This window comes from Antrostomus carolinensis, unplaced genomic scaffold (genome assembly GCF_000700745.2).
Source record: "Antrostomus carolinensis isolate BGI_N321 unplaced genomic scaffold, ASM70074v2 scaffold13812, whole genome shotgun sequence".
NCBI lineage: Eukaryota > Metazoa > Chordata > Aves > Caprimulgiformes > Caprimulgidae > Antrostomus > Antrostomus carolinensis.
In genome coordinates this window covers 1-12880 of record NW_010297656.1, presented here as the reverse complement: position 1 = coordinate 12880, position 12880 = coordinate 1, and the positions used below count along the sequence as shown (strand labels likewise).

At 39.5% G+C, this 12880-nt stretch overlaps 1 protein-coding gene across 1 annotated transcript; it reads right to left on the bottom strand.

The window, feature by feature from the left end:
- Nucleotides 1-4047: 4047 nt before the first annotated feature.
- Nucleotides 4048-12680, bottom strand: HSP90B1 (heat shock protein 90 beta family member 1). The gene is made up of 17 exons (XM_029083549.1): nt 12598-12680; nt 11801-11942; nt 11605-11721; nt 10907-11238; nt 9964-10075; nt 9153-9269; nt 8431-8547; nt 7569-7706; nt 7409-7486; nt 7256-7321; nt 6723-6992; nt 6247-6492; nt 5936-6072; nt 5478-5556; nt 5228-5383; nt 4559-4669; nt 4048-4077 (listed from the first exon to the last, which is right to left on the bottom strand). The coding sequence occupies exons 2-17, from the start codon at nt 11840-11842 to the stop codon at nt 4048-4050; spliced, it is 2148 nt and encodes a 715-aa protein (XP_028939382.1). The 5' UTR covers nt 11843-11942; nt 12598-12680.
- Nucleotides 12681-12880: the final 200 nt, after the last annotated feature.

The following is a 12880-nucleotide window of genomic DNA, read 5'->3' as shown; positions in this document are numbered from 1 at the left end:
GGCAATAAAAATGAGTCACACAGAACCAAGCTCCAGCTGAGACCATCGACCAGGAACGTTCATGGTCGATTTAATCTCTTGGAGGCATTCCAACTTGCAAGCCTTGCCTCATCCTCCTGCTCTTGTGTGCTTTTTCTTTTTTTTAAAAACCCCTCTCTTTTCCAGTCTGAAGTAAGTTAACAAATGACTATGCTTTAGCTGCCGTGTCGAGATTTAAGTCACCTTCATTAGAGGCAAAAGGGCATATTTATTCAGAATGAGCTAATGATCTACGCCTCTAATCGAGCACCAATTTTGAGGAGGGATGGTCCTTGAAATGCCATGTCATCTGGTATCTTTTCCTTTTTAAAATGTTATCTCCAGTTTCAGTGCTTAATTTCTAAAGCAGAAAGGCAGAAGCAGTGAAACTTTTTCTTCTGTCACCAAGAGAAAGAGAATGTGTGGAAACTTCACCTGTCCAAGACATCGGAACCAAACTTGCTTTCTTGAATGGCAGAAAAGCGCTTTGTTCCTTTAAACAAACTGTCCTTCCTTTGTTTTCAAATCTTATCTTGCTACTTTGAAATAAGTCAAATTACAAGAAGGTAATAGGTTAATTTTTAAGATGTTTTCCATGTAAGAGTTGTACTCTGCTCAGAAAAGAGGGCAGCATAATCACAATTAGCTATAATGCCGTCTCTTACAAGTATTCCAATTTACTTGTTCGTGAGTTTTGTTTTTCTTCTGCCACAGCACTGACATCTTTCTCTGTTTTTTACAGAGTATACCTGAAATACCTCCTAAGCCTGGAGAGCTGAAAACAGAACTGTTGGGTCTAGAAGCAAGATCAAGCAAAGTTCAAACTAGACAACAGTGACTGTTGTGAAAACTATAACTAACAAAATATTTATGTTTCAACTGCAAAAATCCGTGTGTGAAATACATGTATTCCCTTAATACTTCGCATTTTTTTGTTTCTTTTAAGTAGAGTTACAGGCAGCATTAAAAATAAATGTACAAAGAATACTTTTGTTCCAAGTCCAATCAGTGTGCCAAAGTGCTGCTGATTTCTCAAATCTCAATTGCAGTGTAAGTATCCTTCAGAATAAAACAATAAAACATCATTGGCAAGTCTGATGGAAGTTTGAAGCTGCTTAACAAGTATACAAAGTTTAGCATCTGAAAAGCCAAGCTTTTGTGGCCGCTCATCAGCCTGAATAAGCTCATCTGTTCCTCTGTAGCAGAACCCCACTTACCTGTTGGCATTTCCGTTTTAAACTTTAACTCAGCGTTACTGGACGTAACCCAGAACCTGCACAGTAAGTGATGGCACATGCTTACGGCAGCACTTCTTGCACTGGACCCCTAATGCTGGCCAGCTGCTCTAACAGCACTCACCTCGGCTTTCTGTCTGTATCCGCACAGGAAACCTCAGGCTGGGGAGGATCTTACAACTTGGATTTGTTTAAACAGGGTCTGTTAGGTTGGGGGTGGGGAGACGACCCTGTGAGAAGCTTCCCAAAGCTTCCCTGGCTCCAGGGTGTACCCCCCAGCCCAGGCTGAGCTAATTAGCAATAGAGAAACACCTCTGTAATCTGTATTTGTGAGGGGAAGGACAGTCTTGAAAAGAAGGTGGAGAGAACCTGGAGAGGCCACTGACCTGAACAAAAGACAGCACAATCTGTGAGATTGTGCTTTTTTGAGCAGAGTACAACTCTTACATGGAAAACATCTTAAAAATTAACCTATTACCTTCTTGGAATATGACTTTTATTTCAAAGTAGCAAAATATGATTTAGAAAAAAAAAGAGGAAACAGCAAAGGAACAGCAAAGCTGACAATACACCAGGTTTTAACAGCAGAGGCGACACCCCCAGAGTAAGCATGACTGCAGCACTGAAAGAAACAGCCTCACTATGACTGGGAGACACGTCTTCAAGCATTGACACTGTTTTACTTCACAGAGCTAACAAAAAAAAGCCAAAACAAAAAAAAAAAAGCAAGCTTGCAACTGCATTTGGTGCTTATTAATAGCAAGCACTTTTCAGTTCAGGGTAGAGAAAGCAGCTGGACCACAGCTATGCTGCACATGAGGAAGATGAAGCAGCACAAAGCATGACTCTCAAGCATGCTCTTCGTTATTTCTGAAATTGAGTCAGATGTCATCCTAGGCACTGAGAACTTCAGCTATGGAACAGAGCAAAGGTTGCTTAAGTCTGCAAGTAATTAACAGATTAATATTGTAACAAGCAACTGTACACTTCCAACACTCTTGATGTGTTAGCTGCAGGAGCACTTAACCACAGTGGGCCTGAGCCACATTTGCTACTCAGGCTGGTCAGAGATGCAGAGGAGTGTGGATCGATGATATATTATCACTGTACATGGTATTTTAAGAAGTATTAAATCAAAACCTCAGCAGTCCATGGCTACAGAGCACAAAAGCTGCAGTGCCACAGTAAGATGACTATGCCTTAAGAAAAAAATGGCACACCTGCCCTCTTCAATAACTTACTAACAGAGGACAGCCATTAAAGCTGGTACTGCTGAACTACACTCCAGGTTAGACCACTCGGCACGCTCTAGTAACAGAAAGCTCTTGCACTGCACTTAAGATACTATTACAGTGAACAAAAACCAAAACAACCCCAAACTCCCTTAAAATCCCCAAAACTAAGCTCCTATTCTTCCAAGTCTCAAACAGCACACTTCAATAAAGCCAACATCTCTGCCTAAACCCTACCTCAATGACCAGGCTGATACATGGCATTTGTATTTATTGCATGTAAACAGTATTTGGGCAATACAAGAAGCCTAGCAGAGGTAAACAGAAAGCAAGTTCTTTAGGTCAGTGCTTAGTGCCGTCACCTAACTACAAAGTTTATTTTGCTTCAGATTGTAAACCTCAAACTTCACGTAAGTTCTGTTAAAAATAACCAGAAGAGTGGCTCTTAAGTGGAGTCCCTGATAGAAGTACTACTTCTATGCACTTCTGCCACAGAGGAAGGCAAAAAACAAAACAACTTCAGTGTAAACACTTTCTACCAATCTCATGAAGATGTTCCAAAGTAGAGGCACTAGTGAGAAGATGTAGTGCTTCATCCAAACACCACATAAGTCTGATAAAGAAAAAGTGGTGCCTCCACAGTTCAACCCATTAACATTATAATTTGGTGTCAGAGTGAGCTTGAATTAAATTATTTACAGTGCTTTACTATACTAAAGAGACATGGAACAAGAGTGGAAAAAGTTTAGGAACAACAGCATTAAGGGGTGTCTGTTAACAGACAAGAGCTTCAACCTTTAAAAAACTGTAGCAAGCAGGACAGCTGTAGCTGTTGGGAAAGCTACCCAGGTTACAGACAGTTAGGAAGTACCAGGCAGGACAGTGTAAGCTCACAGACAGTGAGACACTCATTTTGGTTCACAGCTTTAGGGAAAGGAATTTATTCCCCCCCTCCTCATCTCAGCTGTAAGAACTACCACTGACCACTCTGTACCATGGAGTCAAGTCACAGATAGTCCAGTGCAAGCTGGCAGCACTCCAGTTCCAGTGCTATTTTTAAATGCCCTATCTCATCTTTCTTAAGATGGCAGTAGATATGTAACTTGTTGGATACTTATTTCAACTAGCAACTTCAGTACAGCTCTCAGATACCATTTGGGCTAGACAGCACAGCAGGTTTGTTAACAAAAAACCCAGGCACAGGCATACACTGCACAAGAACTGCAAGCTGCTTGTTATACAAAAGACCTGAACACTCAAGACAGTCCCTTCATTTCTTTGTGGTAGCCTAGAAGATGAGCTTACTCTGTAAAATTTAGCATTAGTGGTGTTTGGGAACATTTTATTTTGTACATGACAAGATTTTACACCAAGTCAGTTAAATAATACAAATTTACATTCGTGAGGAATGTTTTTAGAAAAGTCAACTTAAAAAAAAAAGTCCTCCTTTACCCTTAAGCCCCATACCATCCCTCAGAATTTTACAGTGGAAAAAACCAAAACAATCTAACAATTCACATTCCCTCCTAACCCCGCAATGCAGGACGGTAGTTGGGAGCAGCTTACAGTTCATCTTTCACATCTGTGGATTCCTGTGGAGACATCAAACAGAATCAGAATGTTGCTTTTTGAAAGTGGAAAAGGCTACAAGAGCTGCCCCAGAAGAATTTAACCTAACTATCCATCAGGATGTAATCAGAATTGCAGACATTAGCTAAAGTGAAGGCTGACTTCACAGAACAGTTAAACCATTTAGAGGTAGTTGTCTGCAGTGTTGTTTCAAGTCTGAACTGTTGTAAGCTTTTGAAACAGTACTGTTGCCCATTTGTTGATGTTATTTATTGCCCACAAGCTGTGGAAATCCAACAGGTAACATTAAGTTCACTGTAGAGAATTTGCTGCTCTTTTCTTGCCATAGGGCACTGCTACAACCTCTTAAGCTTAATTTAGCTCCAACTTTGAACATAACTGTGATTTCTTCTTACAATATAGTTTGATAAGGAATGAAGTGTCACCTGTGCTGCAGTTTTTCCCCCCCTCCAAGAAAAGCTTGAAAAACCTCACACTAAGAACTTGAGACTTTACCTTCTGTGTTTCACTGTCTTCAGCATCAGCATCCACCTCCTCTTCATCTTGCTCTGCCTCCTCAGCTGCATCTTCAGGCTCTTCAGGTTCCTCCTCCACCTGTAGAAAGGTCACAAGCAGTTTGCTTTATTTGCTTAGGACATTTACTAGTTGCAGACTAGCTGAATACAGGCTATTGAAGTATTCACTATCAGTTCTTAACAGTTCCCCTGAGCTACCTGAAAGAGAAAAGTTCTGTTTAGCACTGACTCATCATCATGCCTCCTCCAGCAGGATACCCAGCATAAACTCTTGCACAGCACTATCAGAACTCATATTACTTATACCCACTTATTAATTTCTCCATTAATGGGCACATGTGCCTTTGGCCCCTGATTTACTCCCACAGAACCACCACTTAGTTAAGGACAGGGCAATACTTGAGTAATGAAAGAGCAGAATCCCAAGCAACTGGAAAGAAGAGTGGAAGGGAGGACATGAGCATGAAGTACAGACTCATCAGTTTCCCAGTCAAGTACTGGAACTGGGATCCTGGTATCCCACCTAAGTGTAGGAAGCTGGATATATTTCATATTATGCAAGTTTATCAAGTATCTGCTTTTTAAGTTGTAGCAGCAATATGTCAATTATCAGCCTCCAAGTTGAAGGCAAACTAACCTTGGCATCCAGGTCAATGTTCAAGCTTAAACGAAGCATCCTTTCTATTCTATCTCCATATTCCTTAGTGTCTGGTAGCATGTATCCTGATCTCAAAGTTGCAGTTTCAAACAATACCACTGCAAGATCTGAAACTGTTTTGTCATCTTCATTTTCCTAATGTGGAAGAGCAATAAAAACACCAAATAAGCAGAACTGTTAACTAGGTCGTATGCAGCCAAGTAGTATTTCACTACTGTTACTTGTTTACCTTGACTCGCCTCAGCATATCCTTGATCAGTGGATGCCTGGGGTTAATTTCAAATGTCTTCTTTTGGCTAGCATAGTAACTGAAAAGAACAGAAGTTGCATCACTAAGTTTTGCAGTAGAGGACCCAGCTACATCTTTAAAGCTATGAATACTGATTACAGCCACAGTAACAAGTGTATTCCCCCCCCATCCCACTTTATTGCTAGCTTAACTCTAAAGCATTAAAGTTACTAAGACAGTTCATCTCTTGTCATCAAATGACAGATAGCAAATGCCACTGCTGACTCTTGCTCACCAGACAGTTTTACATACTGTATTCTGAAATAACAATGTAAGACCATGATGGAGACTGCAACTTGCTTATAAGCAACCTATGAATATGAAGGATCATCTGAACCAGACGGAAGGGAGGCCATCAACTACATTTCACATCTGCTGCTACATAACTGAAAGCATACTTTGTAGATATATCCTTCCCAGTTTGGTAAGCTTGAGCCTTCATGATTCTTTCCATGTTACCAGACCATCCATACTGACTAGCCACAAGTGCACACGGAGACTGGGTTAAACGTTGAGATAGCACAGCTTTTTCAATCTGTAGGGGAAAAAAAAAAGCCTTAATGTTACTTCACAGAGCTAAGAGCTTATACAGGGAATAAAGTAAACAACTTCAAAATTTCCTATCACTTCAGTATTTTCTCAAAGAATCTGCAAGGTGTGTCGTAGCCAGCATTTAAAAATAAGCATGATACACAGCATAACATTTTACCTTGTCTTTTAGAGCTTTGTCTTTCATCCAGTTTAAGAGTGGTTCAAACTCTTTTTCCAAGGCTTCCCGACTCTCCTTAGACTTTTCACTTTCTTCAAACTTAACTCCTTCTTTTGCTACATTCTGAAACCTCTTCCCATCAAACTCTGGCAGAGCCTGAATACAGTATTCATCTACAGGTTCAGTCAGATAGATGACTTCATAGCCTTTTTTCAGAAGACGTTCAACAAAAGGTGAGGACTCAGCCTAAGATGACAAAACAGATGAGATACCTGTTTGATTGCGTTGCTACCAGCAGCTACTGAAACATGTACAACTGTTTGACATGTGCTGGTACAAGGAAAACTGAACAGCAGTATTAACATAACCAGGGAGTCTCCACATTTACAAAAAGTGTTTCACAATGTTTATGGTACTACTTTAACTAGAAGCTGCAATATTTTTTCCCCTTTTCTCTTTCTTCCACACTCACATACCTCCTTTCTGCTGGCACCTGCCATGAAATAAATTTTGTCTTGCTTCTCTTTCATTCTTTCCACATATTGGTCAAGACTTGTGAGGTTACTTTCATGATGAGAAGACTGGAAGCGAAGAAGTTTAGCCAGTCGCGTACGATTGGAGTGATCCTCAATAACTCCAAGCTTTACGTTAGTACCAAACTCTTTCCAGAAGGTGTCATTGTATTTTTCTTCTGCAATTTTCTTGATCATATCCAGAGTTTTGCGGACAAGTTTCTTTCTAATAACCTAAAAAAAACCAGCAATACCAAGTTATAACAATAACACTTGGAAGAATCCTCAACTCAACCTCACTGCAAAGGATGGATTCAAGACACTTAGTGTCCCTGATTTAAAGTGAACAGAGGTAGTCTGAAAACAGCAATGCTTGGGTGTCCTATACTTTAATTTCACACTCCATATATAAAGTCAAATTCATCAAGCTATTATTCTTCTAAACCTTGCTACTGTCCCACGTTTACAATGAAGAAATTTAAGAACAATTACTTTACCTTTAACAGTTTATGCTGCTGAAGTGTTTCACGAGATACATTCAAAGGAAGATCATCAGAATCCACCTAATTGAGGAAGAAATTCTGTAAGTATAAGCTAACAGCATTTGAAGATTCAGAAAATCAAATGCAAGCAAGACTTAAAACACTTACAACACCCTTAACGAAGTTCAGGTATTTTGGCATCATGTCATGGAAGTCATCAGTGATGAACACTCTTCGAACATACAGCTGAATTACAAGAGAAAACAGCAGCCAGGTTATATTTGGTTAAGACATGAAACCATACCCACGCAACACTTGCTTGTCCTACCTTAATGAAGTCACTTTTTTTGGATCCATATTCATCAAACAGGCCACGTGGAGCAGAATTAGGAACAAACAAGATAGATTTGAAAGTTACTTCCCCTTCAGCAGTGAAGTGGATGTAAGCCATTGGGTCATCATGTTCCTGTGAAGAGAGAATACTTTTAATTGACACGGGGAAAATACCAGTGAGTTAAAACATTTCCAATAATAACATGAGTTTACCAAATAAGTGCAATTATTTTAAAATTAAACTATTTAAATGTGCTTTGTTAGAATCTGTTATGGAGACAAAAGTTCCAAATTCAGCTGAGTTACTCACACAGAAACAACCTTCCTTGGGACCCGAGACCTAGTCTATACAGTTAGGGTTTGGGTTTTTTTTTTCTTTTTTCTATTTTTACAAGCCAATCACCAAAAAGCTACCAATAGCACAGCATCAATACAGTTAGAGACTCCCAAGTAACACATTACACTGTATTTACACATAAACACAATGTTGTTTCTAGAAAGCTCTATCTTCCTCTTTCTTCCACCATGTACAATAAAAGCACCATCACTCTCATACTAACTAAAAATTTCCCTGTCAATATTTAAACACAGCAGTAAATGCCGTAAGAGCGGGAATATATTACTTCTTGAACCCAGGCCACTCAACACTTGAGTGGTAGTACCTTCTCTCTACAAAAGATTAACACCTTACCAAGATGTGATACCCCCTAGACACTCTGCACTGTCAGTCTATCTACTGACAATGATTAATTATTTCTTCAGAAAGAGCCCATCCTATAAGCACTGTTTCATTTAAACATCAAGAGATACTACAGCAAATCTCTTGCTTTGGAAAAATCTTGAGGCTCAGAGCTTACCTTGGAAAAGGTTTTGTAAAAAGCTTTGTACTCATCTTCTTCAACTTCTTTAGATGGTCTCTGCCAGATTGGTTTTATGTCATTCATGAGCTCCCAATCCCAGACAGTCTTTTCAACCTAGGTATGTAAACACCATATATAAAGACTGAATTCTTTACTTCAGGTTAAGTCAGTTAAAGACACTCCACTGAAGCTAAGTCATAAAATAGCATGTCAAAAATACACATTCTTTCTAATTCACCAAATAAATTATGCAATGGCCTGGATATTCTCATTCAAGCATACACTTTAGTGTAACAGATGGGAATAAAACTTAAGTCTATGCTAGTGTGTCCTATGTACACATAACACATTCACTGAGAATCAATTATTTCTGTTCTACTGCCATTCTGAAAACAGCTTTTCAGCAGAGTGTACTCAATTTCAACTGTGACTGTCAGAGAACTGAAGTCCATTACCATTTCAGGTGGTTCACTCAAGTATTTGTAATTAGTTCTGGGACCACTGCCTCACAAGGTTATTGTCAGTCATATGCCTGATTTCAATCGAGTTTGATTTGTTTACAATCTTCCTTCCTGACAAGATGTCTAACTGCACTTGACCAGGATAGCTGTTTGAAAGCACACACACACACCACTGAAGTGCACCTCTGGAAGGCTACCTATGAAAATCGCTGAACTATCTGACATGAGTTACAAAACCCAAAGCCTGACAAAGCTTACCTTCTTAGTTTTTGGTTTCTTTTCTTCCTCTTCTTCTTCTACTGCAGCTTCATCATCATCTGTTTCTTCTTTTTCCTTTGCTTCCTCCTCTTCAATGGGTTCTTCAACAGTCTCTGTCTAAAGAGACAACTGAAAGTGGAGATTTGGACTGCTTGGCTTCCTAACAGGTAAGTTCTAGTATTATCTCAAATAATCTCAGAGCACTAGTTTAACTTGTGTCATCTGCCTATTGCAAGCATTTCTCTGTTAAGCTGCCCTATTTTTTAGTTGCATTTTTCACAAATACACGCTGTCCCTTCAATACACTGGGAGGTCACTGTACTCAACTTTTAAGACTTTCACAGCTTCACATTTAGCTTTACAGATAATGCTTATCAGAGACTTGGGTGATTATAAGTTAGTGCTACACAAAAAAACCATCAGAAGAACAGGCCTAAAAGTTAAGGTGCTACCCCATTTTCAGAAGGGCCCCTAACCATGGCCCTGATTGAGGGCTTACCAAAGCTTCCAGCTACTAAACAAAGCCAAAGGAAGAAACATCTTTCTTAGTAATTAGCACAATTTTTTCTCTTTTGGCAAAGTTGAGTCAGAATAAAACTAAGTTCCTTGAAAGTTTGTGATTTTAGCAACACACTAACTTTTAGAGAGCAAGGAACTAGTAAGATACTAGCCAGAAGAGATGGGAATGGAAGAATTTTAGAAATTAGACAAGCAGAAGTTCTATAGTATGCCTTCATCCTTCCCAAAAGATCGGGACAGTGTTTTCACAACCAAAGCACATACTGTGCAATGCTCAGTTAAACAAGCTTACCTTGCTGCTCCACACGTATATGGGGAAGTTTATGAACTGGGAGTATTTCTTTACTAGATTTTTGACAGTATCCAGCTCAAGATAATCAGATGCTTCCTCCTTCAAGACAAGGCTAAAGAAAAAAAAAAACCAAACAACTTCAATCAAAGTGTTCAACAACTATTTTTGAATAGTTTTACAGGAGGAGATGCATTTTCCTACTGTTGCAGCTATAGTAATTCAAATTTATGCAAGTGAGTTTTCATCAGTTCAGCTGCAAATATCTCAAAAATACAATCTCTACTAAACTGCCCCAATGAGAAGGAAGGGGTAATTGTTTCAACAACTAGGGGAGAACACAATATCCAGAAGTCTAAATGAAAACCTCCAATCATATCGATACTTATCAGGACCTCAATGCACTCTCACTAGCTTTACTTGGAACCAGAGCACTGAGATGAATTTTCATACTAAGTGCCTTCTTTGGGAAGAAGTCCTCTAAACCCAGATCAAATACATTTATCTGATTATAAAAGCAATGACAACAGGATGTCAAACTACCTCTAGTTTGAGATTTATATATGACATATAAAGAGCAGCCATTTTCTGAAGGAAGCTCCATAGCCCCTGTATAGGTTTTGGTGGGCCACAATAGTGTTGAGGAACTGAACGAGTCTGCAGGCAGCTGAACTGTCTGGAATTACTTGCTGACAGTCAGCTGTTAAGATGCTCGTGGTTTTCTCAGTTCATCTAATGGAATGCAAAGCAAACTACATTATCACTCTGCACTTATTCTGGATGCAGCTAATAGTTTGCATGTTTCTATTAAACAAACAAACAGGCTGTATTACAAGAATCAAACAATATAGGAGTCACAATGCTAATGTCATCCACATATTCCAATGAGCAAAGTGTACCCACGTAACTTCTTTCTCTTTTAAACCCAGACAAACTTAATACTTACGTTATGGTTGTGCCACGTCCTAAAGTGTTTCCTCTTGGGTCACTAATCACGGAGAATTCATTTGAATCTGACTCCCAAATATGTTGGGTATCATTGTTGTGTTTCGATGTGACAATAACTCTGTCTGCTACTAAGAAAGCAGAATAAAAGCCAACACCAAACTGGCCAATTAGCTCAGATGTTGACTGGCTATCATCCTGCATTTCAGTCATCTTGTTTAAGAATTCACTGGTACCAGACTTTGCAATGGTACCCAGGTTTTTAACCAACTCCTCTTTTGTCATGCCAATACCCGTATCTGTAACATGAAGCATGTTCTTCTCTTTGTCACACTGGGGGGGGAAAAAAGAGAAAGATGCAGTTTGACTTCATTTTTTATCTTAATGTATAATAGACTGTCATGGAAAAGCAATATGTAGAGCAGCAGCTATTCAAATTCAAACATGCCCAGTTAGAATAAATCAAATTTGCAGTAACTACAGAAATGAGGTTCTGTTACTCTTTATAGAATCAGAGATATATTTTCACCATTAAAAGAAGAGTAGTCTTTGATAAAGTTAATTGCAAGGGTCCTGATGCGGTCCTAGTTTGTATTTGCATCAATATTAACCCCAAAATTTAGATTTGATGATGGACCATCTTTTTACATTCCTCCCACCAGTCCTCCGTAAGAGATGATTGCACCTCATGCTTCTTACCTTGATTTTAACCGTAAGTTCCTCATTACCAGCAAGAGCATTTTCATCAGTTAGGGATATTAACCGTATCTTATCTAAAGCATCCGAAGCATTTGAGATGAGCTCCCTCAGGAAAATCTGAAATAGAAACCAGCAGTCAAGAATTCCATAACACAGACAAACAGTTCTAACATGTTCTACTGATAAAGGCACTAACCTCTTTATTTTTATACAAAGAGTTGATAATAAGTTTCATCATTCTATTCACTTCTGCTTGAAACGCAAACTTCTCGGATTTTTCTCTGATTTCTTTGATCTGTGATGCATTTAGGCCATCTAGCTGGATAGCTTCTTCCTCTCTGTTAAGGACAATGAAAACCTGTCAAGGCATCTTGTCCACAAACAGTATCGCTAATTTTATCATCTAGCAACAGCAAAGATAGTCTAATTAGAACAATACTACAACCCTTTAATCACTGACACAGCCCAAAAGCTACATGATCAAATGAGGTGTAGCTATGCTCAACTGCATAACCTTAATCTAAAATCTGAGTGAAAATCCATCCTTGAAAGTAAGACTTTTTCCCTAAAAAGAGATTCAAGGAAGAATGCAGGTATGTTAAAACCAGTGTAATCCTCAGCAGGTGGTATACCTCACCGAAGGCAAGGCAGTTCATTGGCATAGAGCTGTTCCATCACTAGGCACTAAACTGACACCACTGACCACATGCAAGAGTGAACCCCTATTAATGTATTGGTTTTTATACAACTACTGATACTAGACAAAACCAAGTTGAATCTTTCTGAATTCAAGTTCTCAGGCTCACTTCTATTCAGAAGAAAGCAGTCTTTTACAGAAATGTTTCTCTCAGCTGACTAGATCTCTCTTTTAGAATGGCATTCTGCCCCTATTTCTGTGGCTTTGGGCATTTCTGATGCTCAAACTGACTATTCAAAAGCAAGATCAAGTCTTAGCAATTCAGAATTAACTTACACCAAACCCCAGGTACTAACCTCTGAACAACTTCATCATCTGTTCGAGACCCTTCTCTGCTTTTACCCAAGTCATCTTCCACGGTCCCATCCACGTCCACCTCATCAGCTCTAACGGACACTGGGAAAACAAGGAATTTAACGTGCTGGCCCAATCCCCACCACACACTACCGAAGTTCTCCGCTTACCCCTCCCCACAGTTTTAAGCTCTCCCAGTTCTGTCCCTCCACCCGCGCACCCCTCTCCGCAAAGTTCAACCCAACCGGAGACATCAGAGATGGGGGCAGGGACGTGCCCCCCTCC

What these genes read in the sequence shown, in the direction of transcription:
- HSP90B1 (XM_029083549.1), bottom strand. Translation starts at nt 11,842, where the DNA reads ATGATGAAACTTATTATCAACTCTTTGTATAAAAATAAAGAG. An exon ending in AGCAGCATAAACTGTTAAAG is followed by an intron (nt 6,993 to 7,255) that starts GTAAAGTAATTG and finishes GGTTTTTTTTAG; the next exon opens with GTTATTAGAAAGAAACTTGT. An exon ending in ATATGCTGAGGCGAGTCAAG is followed by an intron (nt 5,384 to 5,477) that starts GTAAACAAGTAA and finishes CTTCCACATTAG; the next exon opens with GAAAATGAAGATGACAAAAC.